At 34.9% G+C, this 14,065-nt stretch overlaps 1 protein-coding gene across 2 annotated transcripts in view; it reads right to left on the minus strand.

Moving 5' to 3' along the window:
• The window catches only part of LOC111155139 (glutamate ionotropic receptor delta type subunit 2), a 1,452,064-nt gene that overhangs the window by 641,731 nt on the left and 796,268 nt on the right, over window positions 1-14,065 (minus strand). For both annotated transcript variants that reach the window (XM_022515215.1, XM_022515223.1), the window contains one exon: window positions 3,046-3,251. In XM_022515215.1, the coding sequence (XP_022370923.1) occupies window positions 3,046-3,251 (206 nt within the window). The remainder of the gene's footprint in view (window positions 1-3,045; window positions 3,252-14,065) is intronic.

Raw genomic sequence — 14,065 nt, forward strand, 5'->3', positions numbered from 1 at the left:
GTATTTTCTCAATAGGACATATGGGCTCAGTTAAGGACAGCACTTTAGCACTACACTTGGAGGCCATTTTAAACAGTGGAATCACCAACAAATGGCACAAAAAATGCAAAAAAGGAGGCATGAAATAGACTGCAAAATGGACATTTGTTTACAGTATGAGAACTGAAACAAGAAAGCAGAGCACAGCTTTGTTCAACCTTAGCTGGCAGTATGGGCCGTCAGGCAACTCACATTTTTCACAGCTCTGAACATTTTGTGAATGGCTTGTGAAAACATCCCTAGTATTGATTTTCAAGCTACAAATAAATCTCAGTGAGTAGGCGAATTCGCAAATACAGAATCAGTGAATAAAGAGGACTGATTCAAGTTAAATACACACTGATTTTCACAAAGACCTTCTCACATACTGGCTCATGCAAAATGTCCTTAAAAGCTGACATTCATATATATATATATATATATATATATATATATATATATATATATGAATATACACACACAAACACACATAGATAGATGATAGATAGATAGATAGGATTCTCATCTACAAAAACCAAGACACCATCTGCGCTAAGCTGGGGAAACTAGTGCTGGCATCGTCATCCTAGAATAAAGACCACACATAAACATACATACAATATCTATTCTTTGTATCTCCAGAACTTTGGTGCTGTGTGCCATGTAAATCCTTGTTGTCTGCCTTTTGAATTAATTGTTTCTGATATTGAGGGATCAGTCTATTTCCTAAGTGGGAAAAGTCTTCTAGAACCCATGGGAGAGCAGAAGAAAGGGGAGAGATATTTGAAAACATCAACTGAAAATGGGAACCACTATGCAGGTCAGAGAAAACAGCTAGCTTAGGATAGGAAAGGTGGTGGATTCACATTATTTCTGTCATTCCTATGTCACTGTTTGAGACCATAGAATATAGTTAGTACAGTTTGGAGACATAAAATGAGTGACTGTGAAAGACAATTGAGTGGGAGAAAAAGTGATGTCTGGGTAGAGGAAGGAAGAGAAGTCTCAGAAAACTCACAAAAACAGATTTTGTATGTTTGGGAACAAAGATGGAAACAGTATTACAGGTATCAATCTTCAGAGTCAAGGATGAAGGGCCATGGTTAGAATACAAGTCAAGATCACGACTTGGCAAAAGGGACAAAGTCATCTTGTCCCTCTTCTCAGCCCATTTCTTCTGACTGCTTAGTAAATATACACAAATTGTTACCTGGCACTCATGGACTTTGCCATCTGGTTTAAATCCTTGTGTTACGTAGTGTGTGTCACTTCCCTTTTTCACATGTCCTACTTTGAATCTATACAAAACTACTTGCTCTATTCTGAGCGCACAGTCAAGGACTGTGTCTTTCCACATCTTGATATTCTTTTCAGTTCACCAAGTATTTTTTGAGCATCTGCTATGGTCAGGCATGTGCTATATGCTAGAAAAAATGACCTAGAAATTAACATGTCTTAAGTACTTACTAGGAGCCACCTTCCTCTCTCCCCTTTAAGGCATATCACGGGATGTCTCATTACATTACAAATTTAATAAAGTTGAAATCAATATATTATTCTCATTTGATTGATGATAAAACAGAGGCTTAGAAGTGTTGGGTAATTTGCCAACCCCACATAACCAGAAAGTGGCTGGGATGGACTTGTATATATCTGTTGCATACCACACTGCTTTCATGAATTCCTACTCATGATAATAAGTACAATTCAAATGAGTCTTCTCAATGAAGCCTTCTCTGATCTCTACAATCCCTAACCAAGGACGACCCGAGATGTGTCAAACCTCACTTATTATAATTTTAAGATTCCAATTTATGTTATATGTCTTTGTGTATTAACCTTAAAATTTTCAGCAGATTTTGGGTTTCTTGAAGAAAAGACCCAACTCCTGTAAAATTGGAAATATTCTTTCTATTGTGGAAAAATCTAGTTGTTCAAAGAGACTCTCTGAGTAATTTGCTAGATTAGAAAATGTCAACGTTCTGTATTTGTCTATTAATGCATAATGAAGTTGTCTATTAAAATGTTTTAAAAAAAATGTCATTATTGATAGTTTTCCAAAAGTTTTATTCTTCTTAGTGATTTATATTCTGCTTCAGTTCCTTAATACCAATTAGGTTATAGAGTGTCAAAGAATTTCTAACACATTCCTAATTTGGAGGCTTTATAGCAGTACTTTGGGAGCTAAAGAAAGCTTACTAGAGAAGTGAGGAAAAAAGTATTAGTCAAATAAAGTCACCAAAATTAAAAACACTAATAATAAAACCCATGTGAATATATGTAATGTCATGACCAGTTCTAGCACTATACAGAATTAAAAACTTGAAGTAAGGCAAATGACAATAAACCTGTTAAGGCACTAGTTAAGCATTTTAGAACATAAAGATGTTACACCAATCATTAAAAAGTCTGAATTGTATTTTTACAAACGTTTGGAGTTTCTAGCCAAACAAACAGATACAATTAAAATTTTGAAGATGCAGCATCATAAAACGTACAATGGTCATCACTTTGCGGAGAGCTTCAGACAGTTTTAGTTATTCATCTTGGTACAGAGTTCACAGAACAGAAGTAAATCTGCTCTTTGTTTTTGTAAAAGTAATCACATTCAGGCAATAATAGCCTGGTTCAAGTTTATCTTTCCTCAGAGGTAAAATTCTAACTTGCAAAAATTTAAGGATTAGTTGGAGAATTGTGCACTTGTGGTTTTATTCTTGAACGTGTTGAAGTCATTCAGGGTCAACAACACTTTCAAACTCCCATGACATTTCTTAAAATCATCGTGGCTATGTGCTTAAATATATAAATACCAACATTCTCAGCAGTTAACTGTGCAGGATGTGTGAAAATTTTGTGCAGTATGAATGCCACAAACAAGGAATTCAGTGTGCTACCCTCCATTAGTGCTGATGACAGTCGTGTAGTTAATTCTATACTGCTCTTAATCTTTTCAACTGACTATGAGGTCTATTCCAAAGCATTTAATTTTTTTAACCCTACCCCTACCCGATGACAATTTTTACTTACCTCAGTAATGAAAGATTTGGCTGTAGCAGGATTCATAACAAGGATGGCTCGTCTAAGAGTGTCTCGATAGCGATTCAATTCCTCTATTCTCAAGGTGTCAAAGAGAGTGGTGATCATTTTATTGATGTTGTTTTCTACTTTCTGCAATGCAACATCCATTCCCTGCTGAGACACCTTGTCCAAAAACTCCTGTATTCCACGGATATCTAGGAACATCAAAAGCCCATCAAAATGTGAATTAGAGCAGAGAAGGGAGATAAAAGCTATTTCGCTCACACCAAAAGGCAGTTTATTGTTCAGCATTGTAAGCTATTTAAAACTACTAATTGAGTAGCTGATAGAACTCTCAAATATATTTTAGGCATAGTACAAGTTAATGTGTTTACATAAGAAAATGTAGGAATTATTATTATTCTTTAAATGGATTTGTTTCTCTCCATTGAGCACTTTAAATTATCTCACCTCTAAAAAAATCTTAGGACACAGTAGAGGGAAATAGTTGAGGAGGACTCTCACGTGTCTAAAATAGATGTGAGATTAAGAAAGTACATTTGTTATTTTGCTCAGGATTAAAGAGTGATGTTAACTTTAGGTAAAATATGAATATTGTTAACGGCAGATGGATCTAAATCAAAATTACTAATGTTTCTCAAAATGGGCAACAACATCATACAGCCAACTGTATGTAAACTAATTGCATTTAAGTTAAAAAAAATTGTCTCTATTTCATATTTAAATAAAAAGGATAAAATCCAGTCTACCTTAAGTGTTTACAGATTGTACTTTGATATATAGTAAAGTAACAATAAGTAAGTGTCTGAAATGTTACAAATAGTTCTTCCAAGTAAGCATGGGCTGTTTATAGAAGGAGGGATCTGAACATTGAAAAATATGATTGAAGATGTATCTGCCACAATATAATCTTAATATAGAAGATTTGCTTTTACTATACAATAAACCATATTTTTCTATATATATCCATGGCATAAAGTGTTTAAATGGAAAAAACTGGTGAAAGATAGGAAGTAATAAGGATTATAGGTTACTTATTATGAATGAACTATATCTCAAAAATCCCAATTGTACATAATTACATGCATGTAAAATTTGCCTTTAAAGGGCAATAATTAGTTCATGAGTTTTTCATTACATTACCAATTAAAAGCAATGTATAAGCCCACAGAACAAGAAAACAAATGGTCACAAATTTGGAAGCTATTTGCTCACAATAAAAGTTTGTATTTGCAGAGTTACAAATTAATAAAAAGAACTTTGCTTTCTTTTTATGATTGGCTTTATTTTAAAACAATTCTATAAATAGTATATGTTATCTTGTGAATCTCAAACTCTTAACATAAATAACTGTATGAATTCTACCTTGTATTTCTTATCCCCAATTATATTAGAATCCAGGATGTCAGAATGATAGCAGCTTAAAAGAACAAAGCTCTCATCTACAGCAGAACAAGAGATGCAAAATCCGGAATAACATATTAATCAGTAATTATGTACTCATTAAATATCCAAGTCAGAGAGTATCTGAGGGTATAGAATACTCAAGCATGGATTAAACAAAATGTTAGATACAGGTAGACCTATAACAGGACTATGAACACACTCAACAGGTGTTCTTAAACTTTGGTATACATCAGAATCATCTGCAAATCTGATTAAAAACACAGAAGACTGGGCTCCACCCCAGAAAGAATATGTCTTTATAAAAGCAGATCCTTGATTTTGAATTATAAGTAGTTGCTGTTTCTTTATATTGAAGCACTTAAATGGGTAGCAAAATATAAGACAAACAGTACAAGAACTATCTTGAAATATATTTTGTGACCAAAGCTTAAGGCTCCAGATCATTAACATTCTAGGAAATCTCTGTTCACAGATATAATATTCTGGTGTAATTTCATATCTTAACTTTAAAAAAAAGAAAAAAAATATTCCACAAGGTACTTACTGAATACAGATACACAACGCTGTGTGCAAGGAATACAACAGTGAGCACCCCTCCCCACACTGAGATACACAGTGAGCAAGCAAACTAATAAATACAAGTCACACTAAGTGCTTGGAAGGAAACGATAAGGTGTTCTGGTAGATAATGATGGGGTGATTATGTATTTTAGTTGGAGATGTATTTTAGTTGTAATACCCAAGGGAGGTTTCTTTGGGAAATTGATACTTAAACGGATCTGAAAGATGAGAAGTCATTACCCAGGCAAAGAAGTAAGAAAAGAAGATGACCACATGGAAAATGTCCCAAGACAGTGAAGAGTCTGTTGGAGGAACCTAAAGGATTCCAGTGTGGGTGCAGCTGTTACTGAGGGGAGAGGGGAATGAGGCGGACATGAATGGAGAGGGAGGGTCAGATTATGTGGTTCCCAGTGAGACACAGAAAGAAGTTCTGATTTTATCCTAAATGCAATTTTAATCTACTGTAAGTTTTAAGTGGAGGATCTAAGTGGAAAACAAGCTATCCCTTTGCTTCCTTAGTCTGGAATTCTGGTTAACACTGCCTAGATGATGTGAAACAAAATTTTCAAAATTTTGTTTTTTGGTCTGTAAATTAGGAAATATTTATTTTACAGATGTCTTCAAAGGTCAGATTAATGAGGGTGTCCATGTGTGTGTGTATGTGTGCAAAATCCAGTGTAGGATCTAACACATGGTGGTTGTTATTATTGTTAATAATAGTACATAATCAATTGTTAAGGGACCACCCCTTTCCACACCTATAGAACATAACTGCCTAAAATTTTACTGTTGGGTAGCTACCCCCCAATAGCAAGCATAATGTTTTAGACTCTCAGAAGGCATGAATTAAATAATAATAGCTTTGCTTGTTTAAGAATAACACTACACACCCAGAATATGTAGAATTGGTCAGTTTAATATGAGAAGAATTTGAATCATGCTGTCTATTAGCTGCTCTGTGGAAGAGTCACTAAAAGAGAGAGTGGACCTCTGGTTTTATTAATTCATGAACATAATTAACCATCACAATTATTCAGCCACCTTATCTGTGTGTCCATTACTTAACAAGAAGTAAAAATAAAAGTCACAGAAACAAAAGAGACAAGAGAGTATGCCTAACTTCAAGGAACTTCCAGGCCTGTGGGTGTGACTAAGTGCTATTTATTAATAACAGCAAGTTAAATAGCAGTTTCAGTTCAGTAATTCTAGTGATTATTAATTCTACTGACCAGATAATTCTATAACAGCGAGGGGTGGAAGCCTCATTAACTGAGTTATTAAACATAAGATTCGGGAAAAAAATGACTTTCTTTCCTGGATACTATAAGAGAACTTGAAGTCGGTAGAATAATGACCTTCCAAAGATGCCCAAATCCTAATGCCTGGAACCTATAAGTTATTCAGCAAAGAGGAATTAATGCTCCTGGTGGCATGATTAAAGTTGTTAATCACAACACCTGAAGATGGGGAGATATCTTCTATTATTAGGGTGAGTCTAGTGATCACGGAGTCCTTAAAATTAGAAGAAAAAGACAGACAAGAGAGTCAAAGGGAGATCTGACTACTGAAGAATGAATTGGCTTTGAGGAAATGTCAGAGAGATCCGACATTGCTGGCTTTGATGAAAAGGAAAGGGGAACTCCAGCAGAAAAAAGGTGGATGGTCTCTAGAAGCTAGTAAAGGCAAGGAAGGTTCTCCCCAAGAACCTCTGGAGAGGAACACGGAATTGCTAATATCTTGATTTTAACCCTTTGAGATCCCATGTCAGACTTCCGACCTCCAGAACTGTCACATAATAACCTGTGGTGTTTAAGCCTCTAAATTTGTGGTCATTTGTTACAGCAGCAACAGAAAACTAATGTAGAAGTGTACTTTAGTCTAGTCCTTAGTCACTATTTTTCAAATTGTGGTCTACTTAATTTTTTTTGGAATCATCTGGAGAACTTGTTGAAGAAGTTTTCTAAGCCCCACCCCATTCTAATAAAATAAAAACTTTCATGACAAAGCCCAGCGATTTTCTTCAGCTGATGATCCTGAAGAAACCAGTTTGGAAATCAATGCTCCAATTTCTTAACCTTTTTTGTGTCACAGAATCATTTGAAAAAGCCACAAAGATTATGGATTCTCCCTTTTCCCTAAATATGTACATACCCAAAACGTGATGCAGACTACCTAGATTATGGTCTCTCAGTCTGATCTGCTTGATTTCCTCATCGGTAGTTATCAGAGAACCTGGATTAGCATATTGTCACTGCTCTTACTGATTTTTTTCTATTCATACTATATAGGAACGTAAAGCATAGATAGTCACTCATTAACTAACAGCGTGTATTACATTTTATTTAAGCAGAGGAAACTTTTAATAAAAATATTAAGAAATATAACAAAAATGAATGCCTTTCCCAATTATATTTCATTGGTTTCAGTTATTAATTAGTCTAAATCTAGCTGTTCTTCACGCCTAAGGAAAACTTATGCTGTAGAAAATAGAGTTCCCGTGTAAGTAGACTCTGGAGATAAGGATGGAAGAACAGGAAGCTTGTTGGGGACAGCTCTAAGGAAGCCAGGGAAGGGACCCAGGGAAGGGAGCAAGAGTCAGCAGAGGAGGAGCCGTGGTACAGCTCAGCAGAGACCTGCCCAGCCCCTGGGAAATGGGATGCCCTCAGAGTTTCCCAAGTTAGGACCAGTGGAAGTAGAAACTTTATCAATATGCATGGACTTTGGTTTTGTGGTTCTCTTTAGCTGAGGGCAATTCCTGGGGAGGGTAGTCAGTTGCCAAATGCTCTTAGTAGATGGAGAAGTAAGTGCTTTAGTTTTGAAGGGGGGTTTGGATGGCACAGAACAGAATGCATCCAGGAATTTTCCTTGCATTTGTTATTTTGGTTCTCAGGGTAATTTGACCGTGTAAGTAATTTGCCTTTATAAATCACTGTATTTTTCTTTTTTCTTTCTTTCTTTTTTTTTTTTTAAGATTTTTTTTTATTTATTTGACAGAGATCACAAGCAGGCAGAGAGGCAGTCGGCGGGGGTGGGGGGAAGCAGGCTCCCTGCTCAGCAGAGAGCCCGATACGGGGCTCCATCCCAGGACCCTGGGATCATGACCGGAGCCAAAGGCAGAGGTTTTAACACACTGAGCCACCCAGGCACCCCTGTATTTTTCTTTTTTGAAACAACTTTCTACTATGGAAAACACACTACGTTTGATGTCAGACAATCAGGTTTGGATCCTGTGAACTTGGAATTCGTTAATTTCATAGCTAATGTCTGCTGTTTTTAGCTTCCCAGTGTTTCTTCTCCTTTATTCCAAATAACAAAACCTAATTTTTCCGTTAAGAAACAAACCTGGACCCATCTCTTTTGTTCCACATTCTATGGTGCTCTACACTGTATTACTGGGTAGTCATATAGCCCAGGATGGTCAATTTGAGCTCGCCATGTCCCTGGCCTAAGGGGTAGTCACAGGATTCAGATGAGGACTGAAATTCGATATATGGATCATGAAACAAAAATTATCTCTCTTTTATATCACAAGTTGTAATGATGTCCTTTTAGAATTGCAAGAGCCAGCGTGTCTCGAGAGAAGCTAAGTGAAGCCAAAATGTGAAGTAAAACACATGCAAGACAGCTATTCCTTGGACTTCTCAACAACATGAGTGAATTAAAAAAAAAAAAAAATTTAAATTTTTTGCTTACTTAGTTTGAAATGAGCTTCTCTTCCTTTTGAGAGAAAGAGTATTGACTAATATAACATCTTTTTATAAACATCTGATAGTTTGGTGATGAAGGTGAAGCCACAATTCCTATCCTTGAGGTATGTCCAGTTGGGGAGAGCAAAGGACAGCCTAAACTGGTAATTATGTTTTAAGGTGATTAATGTCAGTAAAACAAATGAAAACAAGGAATGGAAGCAGAGAATAAGTAGCAACTAACCATACCGTATTGCTGAAAAAAAAAAAAAAAAAGGTTTGATTACTGGGTTGTTCTGAAAAAAGGAAATAGGGCTTGTGAAACAAAGCAAATTTCTAAGCAATGTGCATTTTCATTATGAAGACTTTATTAACCCAGTCAAAAGTCCCATTTGTTCCTAACTTTCTTTTGCTGTCTTTTTCTATGAAAAAATGAAAAAAACCAAAATCTTGATAAGGGCTATAAGTTGATCTCGGTAACATTCTCAGAACTTGATATTCTAGCAGCAATCAATTTCACTCACATCTGACTTGTGACTTGTGTAACCTATAGACCACTTTCCACAACTCTCCAAGAAGTACTGGCTGATTGTACCTTAATTAAGTAATTAATTAATTTTCTTTTTTTAAGATTTTATTTATTTATTTAGAGAGAGAGAGAGTACACGTGTGAGCAGGGGGAGAGGCAGAAGGAGAGGGAGAGAGAGAATTTCTAGGAGACTCCATGGTGAATACAGAGTAATTATGTTACCATGTTACTACGTTACACAGAGACAGAGTCTGGCATGGGCTCCATTTCACAGCCCTGAGATGATGAGAGCTGAAATCAAGAGTCAGGTGCTTAACTGACTCAGCCACCTAGGCGTCCCATGAAACTAAATTATTTATTTTATTAAATTGTGTGAAATAATGACTTTATTATAATCACTAATGAAAGATTAAATTTAATCTGTATTAAAAGTGGTTTACACTAATGTAGATTAGGATAAAAAAGATCCCAGGATATATTAGAATATAATGTATAAACACTTTTCCAAACTGACCACAAAGCCAGGAGTATGATACCCTGTTGTTCACTGCAAACTAGTGATCAGCATCCAAATAAGCTGCCTTTTAGAATCAACTCTGTTTACTATGTATCAAGCACTTTGAAAGGTACTTAGAAGAGAAGTAATTTAGAAAAGGTACCTAGAAGAGAAAGACAAAAACAATTCTTGCCCTCAAGGAGTTCACTATCTAAAGCATCTGATGATAACACAGGCCCTATAGTAGATAGAGGAATCTCACTATACTACTCATTTTCCAAACTGTAGTTGCCATTTAAATTTAGTGACATTCTCTGGAATCTATCAAACAGTATTCCTCAGTTCTGATCATTATGTTCAAATATTAAGTTGAAAATATTGAATTTGGTAGGAAGAGAGGTTTGTCACTAAGTCTCTGTAAGTCTGATTTTTTTTTTTTTTTGGTCTATTCATCTTTCTCCTTCATTTGAGTAAATTAGGCACATTTAATCATTTTGATCACTTAATGCATTGAAGACCTCACTTGGAGCAGGAGATTAGCACTACATTCAGCCAATTTTGCTGTTTCTGAAATTATGACAGAAATCTGAGCTTTAAAGTTAATATTTAGAATCTTATGACTTTAGATAAAAAGGAGTATGTCATATGTTGCTGGATCCATGAGATCATTGAGCTGAACAGCTTTCCCAACATACGAATAGCAAAGCATACTCTACAAAGTGCCTCATTTCCTGAGAAAATAAGTCTTTTCTCCACTGAGGGATTTAAAAATTTTTGTTTAGGAGAACCCTGACTTTAAAACAGATTCTTGTCTCCACTGAGTATTCCCTTGCCGTTTGTAATGTATTTAGAAAATAAGGATAATATGCTGTATTAGATTTTAAGATGACACAGTCCAGCAGCAGTGACCCATCACTAAGATTATCTATTTGATGAGAACTTACTATTTTAGCATTAGATCATAGCGTTTTAGAATGAGAGTCATCTTTACAGTAATGCTGATCAATAAGGACATTTGACTAATGAACAAATCCAAAATAGTACAATATATTGTTTTTACCTATTTGACATAAAGCAAAGGAAATAGTTCAGTAAGATGCTTGGATTAATTATATGCTTATTGATGCACATTGAAGTAAATGAGAGAACTGAAAGTTGGAAAGTGGCCAAATGAGTAATAAACAGCTTTAAGACTGTCTAGAGAGATAGTTAATAATATTACAGTCATTAGACATTTGAAAACACCCTCAGGGTAATTATAAACATTTGCAATCAATTAAGAGGAATGTGTCCATTTTACGGGCCTTGATTAAACCTATATCAAGATGCATGGAATAAATGCTGTTATTCCTTGGAATGCATTCACAAGGATGATCATTCAGTGTTCATTTCAAAGGGGCTTACCATATGGCAATGTAATTGTAGGGAAAGGGTGATACACTGATGTACTTAAAGGTAGTACTTAAGTATCTCAGGTCACTGGACTACATATTGACCTTTAATTTGGAATCATTAAACCAATGTTTTCAGAACGTGGGAGAGCCCATAAGAAACCCACTTGATAATCCTTAAAGTTTAGTTTTATTCTTTGCTTTTGTGCCTACGGATGTCAAAAATATATATTCCTATATATAGAGACAAATATATTTAATTTAATCATTTCCATTTAAAGATATTTTATCAACACCTATTATGCACTTTAAGGTCTCTGATTTTCAGAAATACTCAGTTTAACAAATTATAGTAGAAATTTACATAGGGCTAAAAATCCTGTTGTAAAAGAAAAAATACTATCCTGACATGAAGGATAAAGTCAGAAAGTTCGAGAACATAAAATAAATTTAAGCTAAACCAAAACAAAAACATATTCAAACTAGACTTTAAAAGTGTATGTTTTATAAGCAATTTTAAGTGTTGAATTATAAAGGCAAGTATTTAGAATTTACATATTTCAAATAGTTCAATTTAATAATAGTAAACTAAGATTTAAAATTTAATTAACAAAATTAAAATAATCTAATTAATGTTTAAATAACTATTTTTCTTATAAGCAAGGTTTACTTCAAACTGGAAAAAGAAGTACATGTGTCCACATATGCCTACACTTCACCCAGAGGCAATTCACCCATCATGTAATTCAGGTTGGTGATTGAGAGCCCAGCAAGTGCCTGGCCAATTTATTTGATTCAAGGATCAGCATAGGATCCAAACAGGGCCTAAGATTTGGTATATAGATACATACCTATATGCATGATATGTGATACTCAAACAAAGCAGGAAAAGGGTCTTTCATTAGTATAATAATTTGTAAAGATACTCTTTGAGTCACCAATGGCGTCTATCTTGCCTAAGAATGAAACCAGTACATAAGCTGAAGTAGAGATTTGCCTATGGTAAGAGGATATCTAAGTACTTTCAATGTGTACATGTCCCCATGTCATTACTGTAACAAGCAGCTTAGATCCCTGTCATCATATTTTCCCTCCAATCTTCATAACTTGATCTATGTAATAGATCTGTCAATAGATCATATCCAGTATTGGGCTGTGGGGTCAATATTGTCTTAGGCAATGGAAATTAAAGAACTCAAGTACCTTATTCACTGAAGAGCACTTCAACATTACTGTTTATGTTACTGTGGTAAATCAGTTCTATTCAGTCCTCCCAGGTATGAAATTCAACTTTCCTTTCATCAATACTCTCAGAATAGAATCCTCCTTTAAAGAAATATATCTGCTTTTATTCTACTTTAAAACCACCTACTACTATTATAACTTTCTGGTTTCTGTATATTGTCAGTTCCTTGATTCTGGAATCTAGCTATCGGCTTGTACATTCAACTAATTCCTTGCATGGACCTCTCTGGTAGTGAGCCTACCTGGAGTACTCCCAATTGCTTTTAATAAGCCTTCCTCAATATCATATTCCACATACTTGACCAAACTTCCTCTTCTCCAAGAGGTTGGTTTGAAATCCAACCAAATTGAAATCAAAGCAAATTGAGGATAAAAACTGGAGGGACAGGGCAATATGATGAATGATACAATAAAGATTTAACATATTAAAAAACCAGAAATTATGAAAAAAAAAAGGTACAAGTTGTGTAGTATTTTGTTTTGCTAAAAAGTGACAGAGGTCTTATCCCTCTTTCTAAGGCAATAAGATAGCATTAGGCTTAATGTATAATCAGTAAATGTATCAGATCATATACAGAGGTACTTAAAAATTAGATAGATAGGGATAAAGACATTTAGAAAAGTGGAATACTTGAAAAGCACAACACATTGCAAATGGGAAATTGCTCATGTTGAAAATGGTACTTAGGTAGTAGAAGACTAACAAGGGTTCAGGGAGCATAATCATTTTCTTCACTTCTTGATAAATGATTTTAAACAAAATGATTATCATTTTATATTAGTCCAGAAAATGGATAATTTTATTCAATATTAGTGTTTAAGTTTCATATCAAGAAAATTTTTCTGACAAGAAACACCCAGTGTCCAAATGTGAAGTAAGCGCCTTCAAAATATAATAAGTTCTTTCTCTCTTGGACTATTCGGGAAGGGGAAACAATGCTATCAATTAAATATGCTGAAGAAGAGGTCTGCTGAAATTTCTTATTTCCAAATGCCTCTTTGAGGAACAAAGCTGGCTTCAAACTTTGCAACAATTCTGATTCCAGGAGTCTTTGATGGGACTCAAGTATTATGATGATTAAAAAGCTCTTGTAGTCATTTTGATTTATTACCAAATTTGGGTTCTAAGAATCCACTATATTCAATTCTAAATGATTTTTGTCTATGACTCTACAATCTCTAATTGATCATGATTCAACTGTTATTTATTTAGTTAGTTAGTTAATTTACAGAGAGGAGTGGGGGTGGCAGAGAGAAAGGGAATCTTAAGCAGGCTTCACACCCAGCAGAAAGCCTGATGCGGGGCTGGATCTCACAACCCTGAGATTATGACCTGAGCCGAAATCAAGAGTTGGACTCTTAACCAACTGAGTCACCCAGGAGCCCCAAATTATGCTATTTAGTTTAAAACTACATTAGGCAAATTGATTTTTGCCCCTTCTTCTTTTCTTTTTTCTTCTTCAAATATCTAATGGGTTAGTATGTCTTCTAGTTTTTTGTTGAGATATAGTTTACATATAATAAAACAAACAGACCTCACATGTATATTTATTGTATTCCACTGTAACTATCACTCAAAACAAGATACTGAAAATTTATGTTATTACAGAAGGATATCTTGTCTTGTGTTCTCTGCCAGACAATCCATTTGTGATCCAGAGATGCAACTACTTTTTAATTTGTGTTACTAGGG

Source organism: Enhydra lutris, unplaced genomic scaffold (assembly GCF_002288905.1).
Source record: "Enhydra lutris kenyoni isolate GAN:26980312 unplaced genomic scaffold, ASM228890v2 scaffoldscaffold3, whole genome shotgun sequence".
NCBI classification, from domain to species: domain Eukaryota; kingdom Metazoa; phylum Chordata; class Mammalia; order Carnivora; family Mustelidae; genus Enhydra; species Enhydra lutris.